At 41.5% G+C, this 27,091-nt stretch overlaps 1 protein-coding gene and 1 non-coding gene across 2 annotated transcripts in view; one reads left to right on the top strand and one right to left on the bottom strand.

The window, feature by feature from the left end:
• Positions 1 to 1,191: 1,191 nt before the first annotated feature.
• MOGAT1 (monoacylglycerol O-acyltransferase 1) overlaps positions 1,192 to 27,091 on the bottom strand; it is a 41,350-nt gene continuing 15,450 nt past the window's right edge. Inside the window, exons 2-6 of the mRNA XM_025405433.1 lie at positions 24,642 to 24,820; positions 23,699 to 23,903; positions 18,683 to 18,857; positions 17,926 to 18,125; positions 1,192 to 1,384 (exon numbers count right to left, since the gene is read on the bottom strand). Of these exons, the coding sequence (XP_025261218.1) occupies positions 1,230 to 1,384; positions 17,926 to 18,125; positions 18,683 to 18,857; positions 23,699 to 23,903; positions 24,642 to 24,820 (914 nt within the window). The 3' untranslated portion in view covers positions 1,192 to 1,229. The remainder of the gene's footprint in view (positions 1,385 to 17,925; positions 18,126 to 18,682; positions 18,858 to 23,698; positions 23,904 to 24,641; positions 24,821 to 27,091) is intronic.
• On the top strand, positions 15,213 to 15,317 carry LOC112636840. Its single transcript, XR_003122311.1, has one exon. It is a non-coding gene; the product is annotated as a small nucleolar RNA U13 (small nucleolar RNA).

Raw genomic sequence — 27,091 nt, 5'->3', positions numbered from 1 at the left:
CGTGAGCCACCGCGCCTGGCCAGCACTTTCTTTTAGAGATTATTTTATAATGAAAAGGCCATTCAGGAATAAAATTAAAACCATTTCTATTAGCATGAAAACTTTTTGGAATTTCCAGAATTTCTAGTCCTGAACTATGTGCAAAAGCATATTTTCCAGATAGATTTCCTTCTCTACAGCAAAGGAGCATGATTCTAAGCATGAATAGAAATGAGGAGCCATGCTCCTGCCCGCATGAGTTTTCGTAAGACAGATTCATCCCATTTTGAAAATGGCATAAAAATCCTGCACTATTGTATAAAAATACGTTGTTGACATGACCAAAGGCTCAAACTGTCTAAGCATTAAAAGTATCTTTATTCACTAACAAATGTCCTGTTCAAGCAGAAAAAAATATTTCCTCTAGCTGTATATGGCAAACTACTTTACATACTGTCTCCCAAATGCGCTGGCTGTGCTGAACGACAGTTGTCACACTTTGTGAAAACACCACCTTAAGTTATTGTGATGTTTAGTAAAAGGGTCTAATTATTATTATTATTATTATTTTATTTATTTTATTTTTTTTGAGACAGAGTCTCATTCTGTCTCCCAGGCTGGAGTGCAGTGGCACGATCTCGGCTCACTGCAACCTCTGCCTCCCAGATTCAAGCGATTCTCCTGCCTCAGCCTCCCTGTTAGCTGGAATTACAGGTGCCCACCACAACGCCCAGCTAATTTTTGTATTTTTAGTAGAGATGGGGTTTTACCACGTTGGCCAGGTTGGTCTCAAACTTCTGATCTCAAGTGATCTACCTGCCTCAGCCTCCCAAAATGCTGAGATTACAGGCGTGAGCCACTGTGCCAGGCCGAGTGTAATTATTTTTTGAAGCTTTCTTTTGTTTTTCAGAGCACATGAATAATTCTAAATCTGTTCATAACCTGTAAAATGATTTCGCCTTCATAAGCAAGCAAAATTATTAGATGTCTTATAGTCATCTCCAACCTTACCCTACAATCATCTACTGTGTTTTTATTTACCACAGACACATCAACATTCATCACCATAAATAATATTTTTCTGTTGCAAATTTGATATCACAGGCAAAAGAAAAGTAATAAACTTCTTTAAAAGTTTATTAAAAGTTTATTTAATAAACTTCTTTAAAAGTTTATCACAATGAGATGGTCTCTTGTCCTTATTACAGTCAAGTCATTTATTTTTATTTATTTATTTATTTACAGTCAAGTCATTTTAAAACAAGAGTCTCATGCTCTGGAATGCCATACTTTCCTTTGTGCTCCTCAAATAATTTCGTAAGTTCCTCCATATAGGTCTGATGTAACTCCTCAATCTGCTCCTCGGTCGGGTGCAGAATCTGACGAACAGGGATCGGGCGGCCAACTGCAAAAACAGGGAATACATCATACGTGAGGAACTAAAACCACTCCACCACAGACCGCCTCCCCTACTGCACAGCTGTGAACACAACTGCCAATCAGAATCCCTCCAGCCTGCTCACTCCAATCCTTGTTTCATTTCACTGGCTGCCTGCAGTGCTCACACCACTCCATCTGATAACAAATAAAGAACTTTCCTCCTCAGCAGACACTGGATTGTCGGGACCCTGGTGGTTTTGACTTTGAGTCAAATGAGCTACTGTGCTGACTGCAGCTGGGAGGTGAGTGGACATAGCTGTGTGTCCACGTCACCAGCTTCCTCCCTCTGGGACAGTTGACAGCCAGACCACAGTGCCCTGATTATTACTGACTGTGAATCCTCACATCACATGGCAGTCCTCTAGTCTGACTCTTTTCTTCTTTTTTTTTTCTTTTTTCTTTTTTTTTTTTTTTTGAGACAGAATCTTACTCTGTCACCCAGGCTGGAGTGTAGTGGCGTAATCGCGACTCACTGCCACCTCCGCCTCCCGAGTTCAAGCCATTCTCTTGCCTTAACCTCCCACTGAGTAGCCAGGATTACAGGCTCCCACCACCATGCCCAGCTAATTTTTTTTTTTTCGTATTTTCAGTAAAGACGAGGTTTTACCATGTTGGCCAGGCTGGTCTTGAACTCCTGACCTCAAGCTGGAATTACAAGCATAAGCCACTGGCCCGGCCTAGTCTACCTCTTTTGAGTGTCTTTCTGAACAACTAAAAAATACATATCTTCAAGCTAAGTATCTATATTAGAGAAATACACATAAATGACGTGGATTCCATTGTTTCTAATAGTGGATAACTGAAAAACAACTAATGTCTCAATAGAAAAACTGTTAAATAAACCGTGTAATAGTCATTAATAGAATCCTAGGCAGAAATTTTTAAACAATGAAATAATATAAATATGTGTACACATACACAGGCAAATACACACAGATGTCTAAGATGTATTAAGTGGAAAAATAATTTGTAAAATAATACAGTATGATCCATTTTTGAAAAAAAATGTTTATATTCCTAGAAGTGTTATACGTTTTTAGTGCATGGAAAAGTCTGGAAAGAGAGAGAAACATAAAAGTTCCTTTTTGGTAAGGAAGTAGGGATGGGGAAATTTCACTCTAGCTGTATTATATAAATTTTCTACAAATGAGAATGCATTTGAGTTTTTCCAAATACACTAATTAAAAACAAATCTGGCAACCTCTGTACATATTTTAAAAGGTGTTTATGTAACATCTCACTTGTCTCTGATTTTTAGAAAATACAAATTCCCAAGGCTTTGGGTCTTGCGTTCACTGCGCCACCTGCTGGTCGGATGCTGCTATTGATGCCAAGGGTTGAAATGATGGGCGCAGTGACTCACGCCTGTAATCCCAACACTTGGGAGGCTGAGGCGGGTGGATCACCTGAGGTCAGGAGTTCGACCCAAGCCTGACCAACATAGCGAAACCCCATCTCTACTAAAAATACAAAAAGTAGCCGGACGTGGTGGCGGGCACCTGTAATCCCAGCTATTCGGGAGACTGAGGCAGGAGAACCTCTAGAAGCTGGGAGGCAGAGGTTGCAGTGAGACCAGATTGCACCATTGCACTTCAGCCTGGGGGACAGAGCAAGACTCCATCTCAAAAAACAAACAAACAAACAAACAAACAAAAACAGAAAATGTACAGGAAGTTCAATGAGGCAGCAAACTGCTGTCTCTGACTTCATTAGCTTAGGCATGAGGTCAGGTGGGCTCTAGGTAATGAACGGCACCCACAGTAGAGTGACCTTTGTCCTATCCTGAGTCACCCCATGTCGCATACGAGGTTCTGATTCATGTCAGTAAGAGTAGGTGGTTAGCTAAGCAAAATATGAACAAATGTTAAGTCACAGAGAAGGAAGAATGTGATAAATGACATCAGTATGGGAGCTGAGGGGGCACAGAGAAGGAGACACACACACACATCATTAGTGCAACATTAATATTCTCAAATTGTTAAGAATTTAACCAGATGTAGCCTTGAAAAGCTCATGTGGTTTGATAGCTTGGATGTCACATTTATACATAGTAGACATAAGTCCCGTTTAACTCAACACAAAGAACTGGAAACAATCATCTCGCTGTCAGTTGTGGTTGGAAATATGGACTAGCAGAGGCTAATGTAGTGATGACGTGGAACTGGTTGCACAAAAAGCACCAGGCTGGGTTGGCTCTAGTCCCAGCTCACCAGCAAGTGCCCTGAGCAAGTGACTTTCTATCTGGCCTTAATTTCCTTTCCCTTTCCCCTTCCCTTCCCTCCCTTCCTTCCCTTCCCTGCCTTCCCTCCCCTCCCTCCCCTTTCTTTCTCTTTCTTTCTTTTCTTTCTTTCTTTCTTTCTTTCTTTCTTTCTTTCTTTCTTTCTTTCTTTCTTTCTTTCTCTTTTTCTTTCTTTCTTTCTTTCCTTTCTTTCTTTCTTTCTTTCTTTCTTTCTTTCTTTCTTTCTTTCTTTCTTTCTTTCTTTCTTTCTCTCTCTTTCTTTATTTCTTCTTTCTTTCCTTCCTTCTCTCTCCTTCCTTTCTTTCTTTCTGTCTTTCTTTCTCTCTCTTTCTTTCTTTCTTTCTGTCTTTCTTTCTCTCTCTTTCTTTCTTTCTTTATTTCTTTCTGTCTTTCTTTCTCTCTCTTTCTCTCTCTCCTTCCTTCCTTCCTTCTTTCTTTCTTTCTTTTTTTTCTTTCTTCCATGGAGTCTCACTCTGTCAACCATGCTGGACTGTAATGGTGCAGTCTAGGCTCACTGCCGTCTCCGCCTCCTGGATTCAAGCAATTCTCATGCCTCAGTGTCCCAAGTAGCTGAGATTACAGGTATGTGCCACCATGCCCAGACAACTTTTTTTTTTTTTAATTTTTAGTAGAGACAGGGTTCACTATGTTGGCCTTGCTGGCTTCAAACTTCTGGCTTCAAGAGATCTACCAGCCTCAGCTTCTCAAAGTGCTAGGTCGGCGTGAGCCACCACAGCCAGCCTCTGGCCTTAATTTTCACATGCATAGGACAAAAGAGTAGAACTCCAAGATCTTGAAGCTTTCTTCCAGCACTGAGCTTTACTGTTGTTTGAGGAAGATATTGAGAAATCTACATGCAAATCTACTAGCAAATCTGTGGCTTTATCAAAATAGCTTCTGTTTTCTTAGTGAAATTATTCCAGCGAGAGAGGTCAGGGTGGGGGTAAGAGACCAATAAAAAGACATAGTGGTCTAAGAAGATGAAGTGTGTTGTTCTCCACTTACTTTAGTGAGGACTCGTGCATTCTGAATTAGTGAGTCTTCTTTCCTCTGAGCTATCCTACAGCTAATTTCAATCCTGTTATTTTCTCATAGTTTTACTACATTTCAGATGGTTCTTCCGGAGAGCTCAAGCATGCTCATATAGAATGAATTTTTTTTTTTTTTTTTTTTTGAGACAGAGTTTTGCTCCTTCTCCCAGGCTGGAGTGAAGTGGCATGATCTCAACTCACTGCAACCTCCAGCCCCCGGGTTCAAGCGATTCTCCTGCCTCAGCCTCTCAAGTAGTTGGAATTATAGGCACACACCACCATGCCAGGCTAATTTCTGTGTTTTAGTAGAGACAGGGTTTTGCATGTTAGTCAGGCTGGTCTCAAACTCCTGACCTTGGGTTATCCATCTGCCTCGGCCTCCCAAAGTGCTGGGATTACAGGCGTGAGCCACCGCACCTGGAGTGAATTTACCCTAGAGTGAATTTATGATCATAAGACTTATCCCTTTAAACTGTGAGATAGACACAGTCTCTTGTCTTTGCCTTATTTAGTGATAGGAAAAGTGAGGAGCTGAAAGTTCCTAAACTACACTCAAAAAACCCCAGGAGATTAATACAACTTAAACCCAGCATTCCTGCCCCTGCTTCTTAAACTAACACCAAAGTGGATTAAAGATTAAGAAATCTTTCTCAATTGCAATTTAGGGGTGAAGCCAGAAGTAACAGAACACAGATCATAATCATACCTTTACTAAATAACTCAAAAAAGCCCATCTCAGGGAAATGAGGTTGAAAGCTACCAGTCCATTAGCAGTGGAAAACAACCTGCTATTGAGAGTTCAGTTCCAATATAGCTGCCCCGAATCTAACTTGTGCCCATATTGGGAATAAAGCTATTATTTATCGAGGGTCTACTAGATGTTGTTAAGTCAAATCCCCAGGAAAACCTAGCAAGACAGCCATTATTGTCCGTTTTACAAATGAGAACAATGGGCACAAGAAGGCTAATTAATTAGTCAGTCCATGGAAAAACATTATAAACCTCAATGGCAGAGTCAGAAATATAAAACTTCAGGGAATGGTCTCCAGCCAAAAGACAGAGGGATAGGGACACCGAGGTATTCATGCACCCTCTTGGCTCTAAGACGGTCACTTCACCTTCTGCAAAAAGGGGGACAGATGGAGAGAACAGCTGGTCAGGGCCTTGGTTCTGAGGGCCCCTAGCTTGCTTCAAATCCTAGCCCTATTTTCAGAGGCACTGGAACCAGCGAAACTCCATCTTGAATAGGGGCTGGGTAAAATAAGGCTGAGACCTACCGGGCCGCATTCCCAGATGGTTAAGGCATCCTAAGTCATAGGATGAGATAGGAGGTTGGCACAAGATACAGGTCACAAAGACCTTGCTGATAAAACAGGTTGCAGTAAAGAAGCTGGCCAAAACCCACCAAAACCAAGATGGTGATGAGTGACCTCTGGTCATCCTCACTGTTACACTCCCATTAGAGCCATGACAGTTTACAAATGCCTCTATGGTCTAAAAAGGGTAAGCATAAGTAATCCACCCTCCGTTTCACATATAATCAAGAAATAACCAAAAAAACAAAAAAAACAAAAAACAAAAAAACAACAAAAAAAAAACCATCCTCTGTCTTCAGAGTGGCCATTCTTTTATTCCTTTACTTTCCTAATAAACTTTTTTTCACTTTATGGACTTGCCCCGAATTCTTTCTTGCGTGAGATCCAAGAGCCTTCTCTTGGGGTATGAATCCGGACCCCTCTCCTGTAACAATATCATAAACTACCCCTAATCCCTTAGGCCCAACACTCCATTACTTGGGGTCTCAACCTACATCAAAGACCTGATGAATTATAAGCTTTCATCACATTTTACTCTTACTTATCATGAGAACTCAAGGTCCTCATCTGTGAAACCAGGATTAAAAACGTCCCTGCCATACCCAACTCCAGTGTTGTGAGGGTCAAATAAAAAGATCTACTTGGAATTGTTCCGTACTGTGTTATTACAAATTGGGATAGTCTTAAAAGGGTCGCTGGAGCCCTAGAAGATCAGAACTTTCTCTCTCCACAGAAAGATCTTTTTAGTACTAAGGAGAAGAAAAAAACATTTTCAACATAAGACTAAGTTAGTTGCAAACATCTGCAAAACTCCCTTTTTACAAAACAAAGGGGGAAGAAACCCGGCTGCATCAGGCTGCTCTTAGAAATAGAATTCCTTGCCCTGGAAAAAAAGTTGCAAACGCCTACTTGTGACAGAGTCAGGAATCATAACTTTTGTTGATGTTTCACTGCTTTTTATAGCTGGTGTGCTCAACTGCTCCATTTTCCAATTCCATCCAACAATTCAAAATTAGTTATGCACGTATTGCCTTACACAGCAATCTTGCTCCAATTTCTACGGTGCTATGCCGTATTTACCTAACATGAGGGAGTTTTGTGGGCTTATGGTATACACAGCTGGAGAAGTGTTTAAAAATGGGCATTATTTTTTCTCGCAGAGGCAAGCAATAGATTTTTCATAGCAAAAAAAACCACTTTGTTTTATTTTTCTGTAACTGTAAAGATTCTGTAGAGTTAATTGTTCTGATAGTTTCATGCAGGAATTGCTCTCCAAGATGCTACATAGCTGTACACTAGAGAAAAAACAGGCAGCGGCTGTGCGGCCGACAAGGGTTAAAGGAGCAGGAACCTGGGTGTCAGATGAAGCCGGAACGCAAATCAGCGTTCACCCGTGGCTTGTGGAGGCTCAAAAGATGCCCAATGTCAGCATGTGTACATGCGAGTATGTGTATAAAGGTCCACACACAGACACACTCACTCATGAAAGTTGATTGAGCACTTGTATGCTATCCCGGGTACTGAAAGGTGGAAGAATATGCCACCCTAAAATGTGCCACTGTGGCACAGAGATTATTTTGAGCTAACGGCACTAAAAACAAACAAGCAAAAAACAAAAAAGCAAACAAACAACAACAAAAAACCCTTAGGTACAAGAAGGGCACTCTAACCTCCCCTTTTCTTCCTGAAAGCAGGAAACAAAATTCCTCTGTAAAAGATGCCCTCCCTATAGTAGGAATGAAGGAACGTTATCACCAGAGATGTGGAGACAGGCCAAGAGAAATCCGTTCAGACCTTATTAAAATAACTCTTATCTTCCGTTAGTCTCTCCATTTACTTTAGCCGTTTTTCCACACTTGCCTTTCTTTGTTCAACCTCATATATAAACTCAGCCCTTGCCACTTCTTTGGGCCTTCATTTTCTTTTGGGGGTTCCCACATACTTGCAAAAATCTGTATGCTTTTCCCCTGTTGGCTCATGTCAACTTCATTCTCAGGCCCAGCCAGTGACCCTAAGAGGCTAGAGGTAAAATTTTGCTTCCCCTACACCACGTTAGTGCTCTTAACATTATTATTTCCTTTGTGCCCTTAACATTATTACTTCCTTTAATCCCTTTTATTTTACAATGAAAACTTAAATTAAGTTCCCCTTTCTTTCTTTTTTTTTTTTTTTTTGAGACAGAGTCTTGTTCTGTCGCCCAGGCTGGAGTGCAGTGGTGTGATCTTGGCTCACTGCAAGCTCCACCTCCTGGGTTCACACCATTCTCCTGCCTCAGCCTCCTGAATAGCTGGGACTACAGGTGCCTGCCACCATGTCCGGCTAATTTTTTGTATTTTCAGTACAGACGGGGTTTCACTGTGTTAGCCTGGATGGTCTCGATCTCCTGACATTATGATCCACCCATCTCAGCCTCCCAAAGTGCTGGGATTACAGGTGTGAGCCACCGCGCCCAGACCTTTTTTTTTTTTTTTTTTAATATTTTACGAAATCCCTTACTTAGTCTGCTTTGTTTTGTTTTGTTTTGTTTTGTTTTGTTTGAGACAAAGTCTTGCTGTGTTGCCAGGCTGGAGTGCAGTGGCTGGAGTGACTGCAACCTCTACCTCCTGGGTTCAGTCTGCTTTTTTCCCATCAGAATCTAAAAATGACTTGAAACACAATGGATTACTTTTGTCTTCATGTGGTTTCAAACTAGTTTTATTTAAATAAAATGCATTCCCTTTCCTATATTTTTTTTTAAAAAAAGAGTCAAACTTTCAGAAGGAATACAATAAGCACTTGCCTACCCCCATTAGATGCAGCAATTTCTAACATTTTGTGCACATGTGCACACATATGTGTGTATATACATATGCATTATTATTTCTATGTTTGTAGGGCCATTTGAAAATAAGTTGTGGACATCAATGATTCAATCATGTGCATCATCCCTAAATACTTTTGCAGTATTACTTAAAAACAAGAACTATGTCCTATATAACAACACCATTATTATACTCAAGAAATGTAACCTCTTCACAATATTATTTTGTACTTAATCCATATTCAAACTTTATCAATCATCTCAATATCATTCATAATTATTTTCCCATCAATCTACAACAGCTGTTGTATTGCATGTCTCTGAGGACCCCCTCCCTCTTGTCTCTTAGGACACTGATATTTTTAAAGAGTCCAGGCCAGTTGTTCTGCACAACGTTCCACAATCTGGATTTGTCTGATTATTTCCTCATGCTTTGATTCAGATTAACATTTTGGCAAGTTACTTACACAGGGAAATAGAAACACATTTGAAAGCTCTCAACAAGCTGGTCAGGGGGCCTTTACTCCATTTACCATCCTGCATTTGTCTAGCACCTGGCGTCTAGACTGCCTTCCCGTGTATCATGACATTTAATCCCCATAATATCCCTGTGAGAAGACAGAATAATTATAACGGTCTCTTCTTTCACAGTTGTAAACTCTGAGGTTCAGAGAAGATAAATGAAACATTCAAAGTCACACAGAGTCAGACCTCAGAACCATACCACTTCCTTCTGTACATCCAGCCGCTGGGTAATAAATGCCTTCTTAATGCCAAGATCAATCTCTACGTGCCTAGCGCTGGAGCGTCAGCCACAAGCCATCAGGGCAGGACTACCGATGGAAAGAACCCCCTCCTTTCGCCTCCCCTCCCATACCCACCCCTTCTCTCTCTTTGTATCTCTCTCTCTCTCTTCTTTCTCTTTCCTTCCTTCCTTCCTTTCTTCCCTCCCTCCCTCCCTCTCTCTCTCTCTCTTTCTTTCTCTTTTTCTTTCTTCTTCCTTCCTTCCCTCCCTCTCTCCCTCCCTCTCTCTCTCTCTCTTTCTTTCTTTTTCTTTGTGTCTTTCCTTCCTTCCTTCCTCCTTTCCTTCTCTCTTTAATTCCTTCTTTCTCCCTCCTCCTCCTCCTCCTCCTTCTTCCTCTTCTTCTCCTTCTTCTTCTTTCTCTCTCTCTCTCTCTCTCTTTTTCTCTCTTTCTTTCGAGACAGAGTCTCACTCTGTCACCCAGGCTGGAGTGCAGTGGCACGATCTCTGCTCACTGAAACCTCTACCTCCCAGGTTCAAGTGATTCTCATGCCTCTTCCTCCCGACTAGCTGGGATTACAGGTGCCCACCACTGCACCCTGATAATTTCTGTAATTTGTAGCAGAGATGGGGTTTCACCATGTTGGCCAGCCTGGTCTCGAACTCCTAACCTCAGGTGATCTGCCTGCCTTGGCCTCCCAAAGTGCTGGGGTTACAGGTGTGAGCCTCTATACCCGGCCTCTTTCTTTTTAAAATTTTATGACACTTACAGAGGCAAGGGAACCCACTTCTTACTCGTATTTTTGTATTTTTCCAATGCTGTCAAAAGAATAAAAATAAAATATCACATCCATAATTAGAAGATGGGCTCAGGGGTTAATACGACTCAATGAGAGCCTTGTGGCTGGAAGAGATGGGATGGGGGCCCTTTCTGTGCCACAAGCAGAAATAGTTGATGAGCCTGTCTGCGTGTCTATAATTTGATGAATCTAACATTGGGAAGAGGGAAAGCCCTTCTTTATGGCAAAATGTCAACTAATTAATATAGAAGGAATGCTGGAATTAGAAATTCGCCAGTTTGCAACCATGACGGCAAGCACTGATTTAGGCACGAATTATCAATGGGTATTAAAGCCATCAAGTAAAATGTGATGAGAGACGGGATAATTTTACACTTCTCTAAGTACCACTATCCCCAGGTTATTTGTTAATAATGAAGAGAAAATGGGGCCGGGGTGGGTGGCTCACGCCTGTAATCCCACCACTTCGGGAGGCTGAGGTGGGCGGATCACCTGAGGTCAGGAGTTCGAGACCAGCCTGGCCAACACAGTGAAACCTCGTCTCTACTAAAAATACAAAAATTAGCCGGGCCTGGTGGTGGGTGCCTGTAGTCCCAGTTACTTGGGAGACTGAGGCAGGAGAATTGCTTGAACCCAGGAGGCAGAGGTTGCAGTGAGCCAAGATTGCGCCACTGCACTCCAGCCTGGGTGACAGAGCGAGACTCCTGTCAAAAAAACAAAAACAAAAAACAAAAAAAACAATTACAATGAAACAGGCCTAATGAAGCCTAATTTGTTTATGCACAAGTGTTTCTTGAGCCTCTACTCTGTGGGTACTAGGAACACACAGAGAACACACAGATAAGCCGAAATCCCTGTCCTCGTGGGGCTCTGTGGGACGGAAACAGAAAATGCAATGTTCCTCCAAGGAACTGCAATGCTTTACATGTTTTTCTGAAAGTCTAAATTTATTTCAATTGTCTTTCCTGGTAATCCTGATGGATGTGACATTTAAATCAGTTTTTCTCAATTATATAATGAATACAGTATCAGTGACCATTTTATTATACTATGATAGAGTGATGATAGCATTCAGAAAACACATAAATTGCATACTATTTCTAAAGTGTGTAAGGAAAATGTATACAGTAGGAGCTTCTTTACAAATTATGCCCATTGAGAATGTTCCTTAGCAGGGAAGAGAGGATTTAGATGGAGGATGCATAGAAACCTAATGGTTTAGCAAGATGTGGCATAAAAAAATATGTAGAGAGGGTAACTGTGACCTGAATATGTCACTTTGCATTTAGTAAGAACACATTTTTCAGAGGATTTAATGACTAGGACATTAACAGACAAAACAATCACAGTGATAGTGAGAATCTCTAAAGCTGAAATGAACACACACTCTGGTTGTGCCCACTGAGGATACTGTTGTAAAAAGTGTGTGGGAAACCATTTTATTTATTTATTTATTTATTTATTTAATTTTTTGCGACGGAGTCTCACTCAGTCGCCCAGGCTGGAGTGCAGTGGTGCAATCTCGGCTCACTGCAAGCTCCTCCTCCCGGGTTCACGCCATTCTCCTGCCTCAGCCTCCTGAGTAGCTGGGACTACAGGTGCCCACCACCACTCCCGGCTAACTTTTAAATATTTTTTAGTAGAGACGGGGTTTCACTGTGTTAACCAGGATGGTCTCGATCTCCTGACCCCATGATCCGCCCACCTCGGCCTCCCAAAGTTCTGGCATTATAGGCATAAGCCACCGCAGCCGGCCGTGGGAAACTATTAAAGGATGGAGAATCCAGGCTTCTCTGAACACCTGTGAGAGGATTGTAGCTAAGGTGATAATTTAGGATGAATCCAACTAATACTGAGTGAGTTGATGTTTATCTCATGACGTAAGGTAGAGCTTACTTAAGTTAATAAAGTAGGAGAGGGAGCACAGGGACCACAAAATAACTTGCCGTTCTGAGATGCTGCCTGAATTCTTCCCAGGGTAGGACAGGGAGAACTCACATTGGGGAGTCAGCAATGAAGCCACACTGCATGTCAAGTGCATGATTTAAAATAGAAATGAACACAGTCATTGACATCACTGTTTCAGTCTCATATTGTGTTTTATTCTCTGTGGCATTTGATTGACACATGGCTTTACTTTTTTATGGAATTGTAAATGTTCTATCCTCCACTTGTGTTTTTTCAAGTAAGTAAAAGTCTTTAAATACAGTCTTGAGGGTTTGGTTCACACAAGTCGAGATGCTCTACATTACTGGCTCCCTTTCTTATACCTTAAGATCATAGCAGCCGAGTCTTTATGAAGCACATATGGAACATCTTCTTAGCTTGGGTTTTTAAATGTTTTAAACAACAACGGGATATTGAGGATGATACAGACTAATAATCATTGTAACTGTTTGCAGGGTAAGTAGAGGGAGGGACTGAAGCCATTTTCCCCTTTCTGAATGTTTAAGAGAAGCACATTGGACAAGTATAAGTGAAAACAAGTTAACAGAGTTGCAGTTTTCCAGTCTTGACAACTAATTCAGATTCAGTCATTCCATTCGACCCCTGACTGATGATTATTTGTCAGTAGAGGCGTAACTGGGCGATATCAAATGGCAAACAATTTAAAAAAAAAAAAAAAAAAAGCTTGACCAGGTGACAAGTGCAATCATTTAAGTCAACAGACTGCACTGGCTTTCAGCATCAACAGCTTATTTCATCTGAGCATATGATTACACTTCATTAAACTTTTAGTTCCTAATATCATGCCTTACAATTTCCTTTATATCATCCCCAAAGCTAACAATAGTACTTAGCACATAAAAGATCAAAAATGATTAATGAATATTATACCAAAAAAGTAACCAGCTTATCTTGAACAATACCATTGCAAACTTAAATTTATCTCAATATTCCCATTACCCTAACTGATCAAGCCTGTTAACATTCCATTGCATTAAATACAGCATTTAAGAATAATGTCATGTGAAATCCATTTCTGCTCCAGTTTTTCAGTTAACACCAGCTCTCGAATACTCAGCAAGACACCATCTCGCAAAAGGAAGGAATATTGAGAAGTATCTCCCAACAGGTAAAACCTCTTCAAGCCCAGAACATAAAGCTTGAAGAAAGTCTGAAGCGTGTGGCTGAAAAACTCTGTCATGAACTCTGGAACAAAGCTGGAGTACACAGGTGCAACCCATGTCCAGAAAAATAGAAGGTGTATAGGGACAATGGCTACCAGTTCTATAAAAATAGCAAAAGTTGTCTGGGAGAGGTGGGATTATGCCTGTAATCCCAGCACTTTGGGAGACTGAGGTGGGTGGATCACGAGGTCAAGTGATCGAGACCATTCTGGCCAACATGATGAAACCCCGTCTGTACTAAAAATACAAAAATTAGCTGGGCGTGGTGGCGTAAGCCTGTAATCCCAGCTACTTGGGAGCCTGAGGCAGGAGAATTGCTTGAACCTGGGAGGCGGAGGTTGCAGTGAGCAGAGATCGTGCCACTGCACTCCAGCCTGGCGACAGAGTGAGACTCAGTCTTAAAAAAAAAAAAAGACAGCAAAAGTTGGCAAAAATGTAAATATATCTGCATTGCTAAGAACTCTACCATCCAAAGATAAACACACAAGAAATGCTGGAGTTTGCCGTGCCTCAAAGCTACTCTGAGTTTTTCTACTCTTATCGGACAGGGCTCTTCCACTTGGGCAATGGCAAGGCCTGACTCTGGAAGGATGGAACTCCTTACTCTTTTGAACTCTTTGATATTATAATAGGTTGCACTACCCTAAGAAGCAGAGGCTGTGTGACCATCCTCAATGGAAAGGCTTTCTCAAAGAACTGCTTAGAGTTGAGGTGGTATGTGTGTGAGAGGAGGGTGGCAAATGGTGAAGCCAGAGACCCTCCATTAACCTCCCTGAATCATTAGGTGAAGGTGATTGATTCTCCAGCTGCAACTACCAACAACAGAGTAGGTAAGTGAGGTCAACGCAAGGGCTACTTGAGACATTGGGAAATGAGACATAATCATGAAAGACCATCTCTCTGACTAGTACAAGATGGGTTCTCATGTTTCCTGTTCAGGATCATCAGCATTTCCGAGACAGGGTCCATACACATATTTACCAGTCACAAGAAGTCCTATTCATATGCCACCAACCAGCCTCAGAAATCCATAATGTCATCTACCTTCTTGGCTTAGAGATAACATTTAGCTTTCTTTCTTCTCAACATCTAGTGTCACCTCCCTGTTTCCATGTCATCCTTACACTTGGGGGATTGAGAAACTTTTTGAAGTAGAGGAAATACATGGAAGTAACATCTTTTGTCCTGACAGTCAAGTAGTTCATGAGAAGTTAGCAGTCACTCCCCAGATTGTGCCACCAAATGCACAAGGAATCTTTATTTTGTTTCAGGTCATACTATTCATTTTCCAATCTCTCACTAAAGACCTCATCTGCTATGTCTATGGCCTGCTTCCCTACAGGGATGTCTCTTGTTATAAAAGCTCAGTGTCTTATAAACATAAGTTCCTGTGTCCATTAAGAGTCTGATAATTCGAGCCGGGCGCGGTGGCTCAGGCCTATAATCCCAGCACTTTGGGAGGCCAAGGCAGGCAGATCACGAGGTCAGGAGATTGAGATCATCCTGGCTAACATAGTGAAACCCCATCTCTACTAAAAATACAAAAAAATAGCCGGGCGTGGTGGCAGGTGCCTGTAGTCCCAGCCACTCGGGAGGCTGAGGCAGGAGAATGGCATGAACCCAGGAGGCAGAGCTTGTGGTGAACTGAGATCACACCACTGCACTCTAGCCTGGGCAACACAGTGAGACTCCATCTCAAAAAAAAAAAAAAAAAAGAAAAAGTCTGATAATTTGGTCCTTCTATAATTCATGAGCATGACGACTGGGTGCTCACGCACACTTGTGAGATGTGCCACTCTCTGAACCTTGTTACAACATCAGCACTTTACCCACCTGACCTCAAGGACAAAAAAAAGATTCTGAAGCCGGGCGCAGTGGCTCACGCCTGTAATCCCAGCATTTCGGGAGGCTGAGGTGGGTGGATCGCCTGAGGTCAGGAGTTCAAGACTAGCCTGGCCAACATAGTGAAATTCCGTCTCTACTAAAAATACAAAACATTAGCTGAGTGTAGTGGCAGGTGTCTGTAATCCCAGTTACTAGGGAGGCTGAGGCAGGAGAATCGCTAGAACCCAGGAGGCAGTGGTTGCAGATCATGCCAGTGCACTCTAGTCTGGGCGAAAAGAGCGAAACTCCATCTTAAAAAAAAAAAAAATTCTGATTATTGTCTCCCTTCCATAGGAATTTCTCCCAGGAAAGAAATATATCCCCAATTCAGTTCCATATCAGAATTACTCTCCTCCATATTCCCTTCAGAGAGATTGGAAAACAGAAAAACAGTCACTCTTCACATGCATCTGTAATAGTTTGATTTCAGTTCCTATTTTCCTCCATTTGACCCATATTTATACCTTTCAGATACTTAAGATTTAATAATAATAAGTGTAAATACTGTGAAAAAAAAAGTCATGTGATTGCACATTAAATGGAAAGCACTTATAAACTGACGGTAGCAAAATCCTAGCCTAGCGAAACAGACCTAAAACAGTATTTGACTATATTTGAACTTTACTTAATGAGCTATCCATGGTGAACATATTACTTCCAGTTTCATAATAAGTTTATAGTTTTAGTAATTCCGCCATTAGTGCCTGGCTCAGCACTTTCTCATTTTAGCTCTCCAATCCTCTTCCCATCTGAGGAGCCAAATACTTTGCTCCTGGGTTTTTGTTTTTGTTTTTTGAGATAGGGTCTTGCTCTGTCACCCAGGCTATAGTGTCGTGGTGCAATCATAGCTCACTCCAACCTCCAACTCCTGGGCTCAAGTGCTCCTCCTGCCACAGCCTCCCAAAGCACTGGGATTACAAGCACATGCCATGGTGCCCTGCTAAGTTTTAAAGTTTTTAGTAGAGATGAGGTCCAGCTTTGTTGCCAGTCTGGTCTCGAACTTCTGGGCTCAGGCATGCCTCCTGTCTCAGCCTCCCAAAATGCTGGGATTACAGGTGTGTGCCACCACACTTGGCCAACTCCTCAGTATTTTTATCAACATGGTCTTCACCCTCCTCCCTCAACTGGATTCTCCCAAACATGCAGCTTTTTAAACTAAAATGAGTCTAACTAACAGCAGAATTGACAAGGAATGCAAACAAATCAGCAAGAATAAAACAAACAATCCCATCAAAAAGTGGGCTAAGGAAATGAATAGATAATTCTGAAAAGAAGAGATACAAATGCCCAACAAACATATGAAAAAATGCTCAACATCACTAATGATCAGGGAAATGCAAATCAAAATCATAATGCAATACCACCTTACTCCTGCAAGAATGGCCACAATCAAAAATTCAAAAAATCATAGATGTCGGTGTGGATGTGGTGAAAAGGGAACACTTTCACACTGCTGGTAGAAATGTAAACTAATACAACCACTAGGGAAAACTGTAGAGATTCCTTAAAGAATTAAAAGTAGAACTACCATTTGATCTAGCAATCCCACTACTGGGTATCTACCCAGAGGGAAAGAAGTCATTATACGAAAAATATACTTGCACACACATGTTTATAGCAGCACAATTTGCAATTGCAAAAATATGGAACCAGCCCAAATGCCCATCAGTCATTGAGTGGATAAGGAAATTGTTATATATATATATATATATAAAAACTCCATGGACTACTACTTAGCCATAAGAAGTAATGAAATAATGGCATTTGCAGCAACCTGGATGGAATTGGAAACCACTATTCTAAGTGAAGTAATTCAGGAATGGAAAACCAAACATCATATGTTCTCACTCATAAGTGGGAGCTAAGTTATGAGGACCCAAAGGCATTAAGAATGATACAATGGACTTTGGGGACTCGGGGGGAAGAGCAGGAGAGGGGTGAGGAATAAAAGACTACATATTGGGTAGAGTATACACTGCTGCGGTGATGGGTGCACCCAAATCTCAGAAATCACCACTAAAGAACTTATTCATGTAACCAAATACCACCTGTTTCCCAAAAACCTATGGAAATAAAAAAAATAAAATGAGTCTATAGCAGAATAGCAGAATATATATAAAATAGCTAGCTGCAAAAAAAAAAGCTTTTGCTATAGAAACTGATGCCTATGTGAACTGAACATAATGAGGACACTTATCACACAGAAATTTTCATCTCTCCATAAACTCTGGTATAACTTGTCATCAAAGAATTGATATATTATAATCAGCTGGCACAGAGAAATAGATTCATTATAGAGTATTAGAAACTTTATTTTGAAAATTAGATTTTACTTGTAATTCAATAGCAGTATTCTTGAAAGTAATCAATTCCTATTCTAGTGGAAAATGTAGTCATTTCATAAATCAAAGGAATACCAGAAACAAAACTCAGATGACGTCTACAGGATTATTATTTCAGGAAGTTCTTACTCAAAGCCACTTCCCTTGCATTAGCATCTCAATCAATAACAAGAAACATTGCTTAAAGTAAGCTAATAATTGTAGTCATTTTATGTACATACCAACAGTGTGGATGGCTTTCCTATAGGGCATTAGGCCAAAATTGTACTGAAAAACTCCCCTGGCATGAAACAGGGGCAAAGCAAACCCCATGATCTTCTGTAGTTTATCTTGAACAGTTCTAATCCATGAGCCTTCGGGGTTGTCAACTTGTTTAAACAGTTCATTTTCACCAAAAGAAAACACTGGGACCAGAGAGGCACTGCAACAACAAAGGGGACGGGTGAGAATATTCAATGAAAAGGATTCAAATAATTTATTTTGTTTAGCTGACTCTTGCAACAAATTCTGAAAAAATTTTTAAACGTGCCCAAGCCTTCCTGTATTGCTAACTTCACGTTCATTGAAACTGTCTTAAACTTAACATTCTTTAGGGAGGCATTTCAGCAGGCTAGCCTTAATGGGATTTTATTCTATAGAAAATTAGGGTTCCAGAAAGCTTCTCTTTCATCTATAGCTTTGGCCACTGTTGATTTGGCTGGAAAATTACACTGTGTGTATAGAATGTTGGTGTTTATGGTTGTTCTCGTTGTTTTGCTTTTAGAGTTAAGTTAAATTGCTGAATGTCATGGCATTGAGCTACTGTCGTAAAAAGGTCATATTCCATTCCCCAAGAACATCCACACCTGCTTTTACTGTCAGATGGATTTGGAGGAGGTCTTTAAGGGCTAGAAAATCACCTTACTTCTTCGTGATTTGTTTAATAATGTCTTTACTTTGCTGACCCACTACTTTATAAAAGAAAAAAAAGCCACTTACCCATGGGTCAAAGCAATTTTAACAAATCCTTTCCGCTGGCGGATGAACAGAGTGAACTTTCCAGGATGGGCATCCAGTGATTCTTTTGCACCCCCAAGGACAATGACAGAGATGTTTCCACCTCCTTCCTTGCTTACCACATAGGACACACTTTTCTTGGAAACTGAAACTAGCCCTTAGTGAATAAAACAAACAGTGTAACTAGTTATCCTTTTTAAAAAAATTACAATGTTTTATCATAATATTCCATGACAATAGTAAACATTTAACAAAATTTCCTACACTGCTTACCTTTGGAGCACTTTGTAAGTTTGTAATTTTTCAGAGTCAAATCTTTAGTAATGTATTCTATTAATAAGTTAACCTTTTGGCAGGTAGTGGGCTAGGTCTTTAAAATGCCATTCAGTCATTAGTAGGTTTACCACTTGTTTGTTTAGGTAGGTTGTGCACTGCCGAACTCTACAGGACACCATTTATATTGCATTCTAAGTAAAAGGATCCCCTGCCCCTGGAGTTGTTCAGTGCACAACCTGCACAGCTGTATGTGGTGGCCTTGATATTTATCCTGGCGAAGTTTTACACAGAACCAAAAAGTATATTCTCCAAGAGGCTGCAGTGGATTTTCTGAATATACAATGGCCTGTTTTCAGATATTCTATATGGATCATTATTTTCCAAACCTGGATTTATAATATGAATGTGATAGCATTTGGCTGTGTCCCCACCTAAATCTCATCTTGAATTGTAACTCCCACAATTCCTTCATGTCGTGGAAGGGACCAAGTTGGAGGTAACTGACTCGTGGGGGCAGGTCTTTCTCATGCTATTCTCATGAGAGTGAATAAGTCCCATGAGATCTGATTGTTTTATAAAGAGGAGTTTCCCTGCACAAGCTCTCTCTTTGTCTGCCGCCATCCATGTAAGATGTGACTTGCTCCTCCTTGCCTTCCACCATGATTATGAGGCCTCCCCAGCCATGTAGAACTATAAGTCTTTCAAACCTCTTTTTCTTCCCAGTCTTGGTATGTCTTTATCAGCAGTGTGAAAATGAACTAATACAAAGTGGTTAAAAAAAAAAAATCAAGACATTTGACAACCTAGATCACTTGCCAGATCTCTACATGTTTCCAATATGGATAGTCTGCCTTTGGTAAATTGTTCATTTAAAACAGTTCGATAGTTGTTCAGTCTGTATTTCAGGCTTTCCCATGTAAAAATAACTTAAAAGATTCCTTTTCAGATTTCACATGTTCTGCATACTGAGGAAAATATGGGAAAGAATAAAGACAAAACTACAAACCTTTCTTGAACTACATTTCAGAAATAATCACTTTTTAATGTCTTATGTGTCTTTCCATTCTGGGTTTTATCCATTTTTATTTAGTCATAACAGAATGTGTTAGACAGGCTTTATAAAGACATAGCATATCTCATCTCTTGAAGAAAATGGTATGCTAACTTTACTCTGGGTTTCTATTATAGGAGGAATTATGACAGGATTCTGAATGACCCACTGCCCTCTTAAGAGGCAGAGGATGCTGGGTTAGAGGTAGAGAGCCTGAGCCTGCCTAGATGGGTTTGAACCTTCACTGAGGTCAAGGCATGCCGTTCTGCTCTGTGTGAACCTGAGTGAGAGTTGGGTGCATCTCTTCCACCAGGAAAAGGGCCTCTTGGGTTTCCACACCCCTGGCTCTCCTAGCTTGCCTCTGGCCACTTCTCAGTTTTCCCTCAGGTTCCTTGTCTTCAGGCCATCCTTCAATGCTGTTGTTTCTTAGGGGTCCTTCCTTATCTCTCTTGTCCTCTAACCTCATCTACACCCATGGATTCAAATACCATTTATGTGTGCTGAGTTCTCCCAAACCCATCTGTCAGGAGATCTTCCTCCTGAGGTTCCAGGCTCATATCTCCAATTGCCCAATTGACATATCTACATAGACAGCTCTAAGACACCTCGAACTGCACGTCTCCAAACCAAATGCATTAAATTCTCCCTCAAAGTGGTCCCTCTTCCAACATTACTTATCAAGGTGAATGGGACCATCATCTACCTGGTCAAAACACAGCTTCTTCCATATGTAGCCATCTTCTCCTTTCTTAGCCACCACATTCATTTGAAAGCATTTATTGAACATTTGCTACAGGCCAGGTACAGGGCTAGATGTTCATAATAATGACAAAATACAGTTGCTGCCTTCATGAGGATGAATCAATCACTAAGTCTTAGTGACTCTATTAGATATTTTTGATATTAATCTTCTCTTCTGTATCTCCAGTGCCATTGCCACTGTTAGCCCTTATCACCTCTCCCTTCATCACCCAACAGGCCCCTTCCATCATCAGTCTCCAGGTCTACCTGCCTGTAACCACTTTCGAAGCTGCTGCCTGAATTATCTTTCTATTACACCAAATCCATCAGATCCCTCCTTTGCTCAAAATCCCTCTAAGTTCCCCATGGCTTATCTACAAGATAAAACCTAAAGTTCTCTGTATGGTATATATGGCTGTTGTGATCTGATCCTGTTACCTGTCCAGGCTTAAGGGGTAAACAGAAAGGAGCATGAACCTGAAACACAGTTGGCTCTGGCTGACACCTGATAGGTATAGATACATACAAAATGGGACAAGAAGAATGGGTTGGAGGTGGGATTTAAAAGGACTCACAGATGCAGAATCCTCTTGTGTAAGAGCAAAACAGAGTGCTGTCAGCAAAGGCCCTCTGAAGCCCTACGGTTCCTTACTACATGAGGTCTGGTGCCTATGTCTGTCAGTCTTTCACACCCAGAGAGGCAGCCACCTGGACAGGCACAGTCAAGAGGGGCAGCCTTGGACCAAGGGCTCTCCTAGGAATCTGGTTCTGGGAAGTACAGATAACTCTCTAAACTTAGAGACAAGGATAGTCCAAACCTCCACTGGCTGAAAGTTTGAATATTTCTATTTACCTTTTAGGGAAATGAAGGTTGTACCACAGAAAATAATTCATGATGTCAGAAACCAGTGATTGCTGGGCGCAGTGGCTCACGCCTGTAATCCCAGCACTTTGGGAGGCCAAGGCGGGAGGATCAACTGAGGTCGGAAGTTCCAGACCAGCCTGACCAACACGGAGAAACCCCGTCTCCGCTAAAAATACAAAATCAGCCGGGGGTGGGGGAGCATGCCTGTAATCCCAGCTGCTCGGGAGGCTGAGGCAGGAGAATCACTCTAACCTGGGAGGTGGAGGTTGCTGTGAGCCAAGATCACGCCATTGTTCTCTATCCTGGGCAACAAGAGCGAAACTCCGTCTCAAAAACAAAAACAAAACAAACAAACAAAAAACAAAGAAACCGGTGATTGCAAACAGGTTTCCTCTCCAAAGCCAGCTCTAGTAAACTGCAGTGGCTGTAAGGGCACTATATGGAGACAGACTCTAAGATGGAGTATATGCGTCTGATATGGCCATGGAGAGGGGGTACCCACATCTCTTGGGCCATGAATTTGCCCAACCTGCTCTTAACTATACGACTCAAACTCACCTGCGGCAATGCTTTGAATAAGCAAACACTTTAAATATGTTTCTGTGCTTTTGTGAAACTTAAACATTATTCCCTGTAATGTTCTTCGTTTTATAAAACTCTAAAACAATGTATACAAAACAAGGAAGAGAAGGGATTCCCCCCTCTCCAAACCTTTGGTGGTTAAGAGGGGGATAGTGCACCCTCTGCAGGCCAGATGCGGGATAGCTTGGAGGGTTTAGTGCGCCCTCTAGTGTGCCCTGTGGACCAGGCTGGACTTTGAAAACAGAAACAGAATCTGAAAATCCAGCCGTGAATCCCGGTCCTTGGGTGCTTAGTGATATCCTACCAGGTATATAATGACAATAATCACTTGAGAAATTAATAGGATGTAATAAAAATCTAGAAAACCATGAACAATTCTTTTTTTTCTTTCTTTCTTTTTTGAGACGTAGTCTCGCTCTGTCACCCAGGCTAGAGTGCAGTGGCACAACGTTGGCTCACTGCAACCTCCACCTACTGGGTTCAAGCAGTTCCCCCACCTCAGCCTCCTGAGTAACTGGGATTACAGGCGCCTACTACCATGCCCTAATTTTTGTACTTTTAGTAGAGACGGGTTTCACTATGTTGGCAAGGCTGGTCTCGAACTCCTGACCTCAAGTGTTCCAGCCCACCTCTGCCTCCCAAAGTGCTGGGATTACACGCATGAGCCACTGCTCTTGTCTCTTTGTATTTATTTTTTTAATTGTGATGGGTCTCACTCTGTCACCCAGGCTGGAGTGCAGAGGCACCATCTCCAGTAACTGCAGCCTTGACATCCCAGGCTCAGGTGATCCTTACACCTCAGCCTCCTGAGTAGCTGGGACTACAGATGTGTGCCACCATGCCCAGCTAATTTTTGCATTTTTTTGTAGAGACAGGGTTTTGCCATGTGGCCCAGGCTAGTCTCAACCTCCTGGGCTCAAGAGATCTGCCCACCTCAGCCTCCTAAAGTGCTGGGATTACAGGCGTGAGCCACCGCGCCTGGCCTGGACTCTTATTTCTGAGCCAAGTTATTTTTAATCTAGGAAGACAGCAAGTTGAATATGTTTAGTTTTATCACTGCTGGTACTTCAAGACAACGAAAGACATTTTCCATTTCTAGTATTTGTAACAGCGTGCACGGTGCCTCTCCAAGGGTGTGATTTGTCACTTACTTGATCCATGATTTCTTCTTCTACATCTGAATACACAAAATGCATTCATTACTTTATTTGATCATTGTGTTAATATTCATTGAACATTTCTATGTTCCAGGCACCATGCTGGATACTTAGGATGGAACAGAAAAGAAGACGCAGTTTGTGTCTTTGTGACACAGTCCAGTGGGGGAGGGCAGGAAACACCCAGACCACATAGGAAGTGCCAGATGAGGATAAAACAGGTTTTACTCTAAGAGACCAGAAACACATATGGGCCTGAGAAGAAATGTTGTGTGTGCTCCTGCTACCCCAAAGCACTGTGGAAGCAGTGATCCGCCATCACTTACCAATGCTCATCATATATTCTCGGAAGACAGGACACCAGAACCAAAGTGGCAGCACGTGAAGATATGAAGTAAAGCCAGGAAACAGCTCCTTGAAGTCGGAATAATTTGTAGAAAAATTCCCAAAGGCTCCAGCCGCCAATATTCCATGGGGGTGAAACCCAAATATATAGTTGTGACTTGGATCCAAATCTTGAGTTTTGATGAGCTACGGCACATTCATATTGAGATTTTAAAAAAAAGAAAATTCCCTTATTATTTTCCAATGAGAAACAAAAGGACTAGTTTTTGTGTCAAGAGACAATGGAGAACATGACTCATTTTTGTTCCCTGGGTTGGAGCTGTTTCCAAATTTCTAAACCATCTTCTGAGCCCAGATTCCTTTATATACAGCCTTCTAGATTTTGTCAAGTCAGCTTACAGTTCATTTAGTAATTGCAGCCAAATTGCAGCCTTTCTCCCTGCTATGATTTGAATGTGTCCCTCAAAAGTAAGTGTTTAAAAACTTAATCCCCAATGCAACAGTGTTGGAGGTGGGGCCTAATGAGAGGTGATTAGGAATCAAAGCACAGTTAATGGATTAATGCCATTATCATAGAAAGGGGTTTGCTATCTTGGGAGTAAGTTCCTTATAAAAGAATGAATTCAACCCCCTCTTGTTCTTTCTTGGCCTCTCCTGCCCTTCCACCTTGCGCTGTGGGCTGTTGCAGCAGGAAGGCTCTTGCCAGATGCCAGCATCTTTGGTATTGGCCTTCCCAGCCTCCACAACTGTGAGAAATAAATTTGTTTTCTTTATAAATTACCTAGTCTTTGGTATTCTGTTTTAGCAGCACAAAACAGACTAAGACACCCCCCCTGAAGAAGCAGCTTGAGATGTATGTGATGAAAACAAATTTCCACTCTTCTCCTAACTCAACATAATACTTTTTAAAACAGTTGTACTCACATGAATTGGAAAATAGTCCTTAAAGTGTTTCCAAAGAGTCCAATTTTTGATCCAGCTGGATCTCCTGCCTCCTTGCTCTGGGGTATGCCAGTCAAAGTAAAGCCACGTCAAATAAGGGATGTAAAGGAACCAATAGTTGTGTATGATCAGCATCACAGTGATTGCAATGGACATCTGCCCTGTAAGAAAAGAAAAAGTCTCATGGAATCAGAGTCCGTTAGTATCTGCTCGCTGCAGTGGTCCACGGCAGGGGGATTAATACATACAAGATATGTTAAACCGAGCCTCAGTTCAGGTAAGGTAATACAACAAGACAGTGATGACACAGTATTATTTAACACTTATTAGATGCTTACTATATGCCAAGCATTGTGTTATGGACCCTGCCAAGGTATTTTTATTTAATCCTCATATAGCCACATCCCAATAAAGTAGCCATAGCACTCTTTTTATTATTGAAGGGCGAGGTGGAAGGAATGGGTAGAGGAAACACTGAGCCATAATGTTCTTTCTAAAGAAGAGAAAATGGAAGCTTATAGAGGGGTTGAGTTGCCCAAGCCACACAGCATATAAGTGGTTGATCTGTCTGAATTTAAAGTCTAACTACCTAGTCATAGCTTTACATCACCTCCCCTCTGTGAATATATGGAAGGATCATCACTGACAGGAGGGATGTGGAGAATTTCCTACTACAGGAAATCCTATCTTCCTATCTTGACCAAGCAACCATTATTCATGTGTCCACAAAAAGGGCCTATTCTAGCAACAAACTTCATTTTCAGGAACTCTACTATCAGAGACTGAAATAGCAAAGGTGGGACTCTTCAGATCTTAGCATGCATCACTTCTTGCAACATTTGATAATGAGAGAGCAATCCTAATTATTTATGTGCCTAATAACATAGCTTCAAAATACACGGGGCAAAAACTGTCAAAACTTGGGTGGTATTGACAAGAATGGTTACCTTCAAGTAACACATGAAGCTCAGCTATATGTTTTTTAAATGTCTATGTTATATACTACAATTTAAAAATTATGAAAAGAGAAACATGCTAACAAGAGAAAGAGGATGTACATGAAGACATAAAGCCTGGCACATAGTAAATCTTCACTAAATGCCAGCTACTATGACTTTAAGGAGTGCTGTTGCTGCTTTCTCTTCTATAACACACCGCAGTCTCCAATCTGGGGTTCGTTTCCACTCCCAAACTCTTATCTACTGCCAATCAACTTTGTTAAAGACAACCCTGTCCCCAAGTTATCCACCAAAGTGGATAGTAGATAAATAATGCCTTAATCTATTGTTGGAATATACACATATCTACTGACATATATGTTTTACCAAAAACAGAACATTTATTTATATTTTTTCTTTTTTTTTTTTGAGACGGAGTCTCACTCTGTTGCCCACACTAGAGTGCATGGGTGCAATCTCGGCTCACTGCAGCCTCCACCTCCTGGGTTCAAGCGATTCTCCTGCCTCAGCCTTCCAGGTAGCTGGGATTACAGGCGCTAATTTTTGTATTTTTTAGTAGAGACAGGGTTTCACCATGTTGGCTAGTCTGGTCTCAAACTCCCGACTTCAAGTGATCCACCCACCTCAGCCTCCCAAAGTGTTGGGATTACAGGCGTGAGCCACCGCGCCTAGCCTATTTATATTTCTTGATACATATACATCAATACATTTCTCAGATATATCACTGAACCCAGTCAGGAAACGGACTTGCTGCTCTCTCCAGAGTTGGTTAAAGGTTGAAAGACTGGAGGAAAGGTTAAGGGAGCATGTGTCCTCCACACCTCTGTGGGGTACCTGTTTCCTTCTGGACCCGCCAGAAAAGTTTCCATGCGTCCAAAGCACGCTGTAAAGAGTGCCCTCTGCCCTCGTTCCTACCAGGATCATTCTAGTTTGCTTCCTTTGCTTTCTTCTATCCAGATCTGAGTACTGATGATTTGCCACTATTGGTTAGTTATCTGTTTATTTTGGTAAGATGTGCAAAAAAATGACAGGAAACTTACGTGGGCCTCATTTTTTTGTACTCAAAGTTTGATCAGGTAAGCGACAGTGAAACAGGGCAGGGAAAGAGCAGTTACTGAGTGGAGAGCCCTTCTCCTTCCCTGCATATGGAGCATCTCATTTATTCCTCCTTGCAACCCCCAAAGTACACGTTACTACCCCATTTTACATTTCTAGAAACTGAGGCTCAGGACAACATGATGAAACCCCATCTCTACTAAAAATACAAAAATTAGCTGGGCATGGTAGCGGGCACCTGTAATCCCAGTTACTCGGAAGGCTGAGGCAGGAGAATGATGTGAACCCGGGAGGAGGCAGAGCTTGCAGTGAGCCGAGATAGTGCCACTGCACTCCAGCCTGGGCAACAAAGCGAGACTCCGTCTCAAAAAAAGAAAGAAAGAAAGAAAGAAAGAAAGAAAGAAAGAAAGAAAGAAA

The sequence above is a fragment of the Theropithecus gelada genome, chromosome 12, assembly GCF_003255815.1.
Source record: "Theropithecus gelada isolate Dixy chromosome 12, Tgel_1.0, whole genome shotgun sequence".
In the NCBI taxonomy this organism is placed as follows: domain Eukaryota; kingdom Metazoa; phylum Chordata; class Mammalia; order Primates; family Cercopithecidae; genus Theropithecus; species Theropithecus gelada.
Note: the sequence above shows the minus strand (reverse complement) of the source record. Positions and strands in the feature narration are given on the sequence as shown.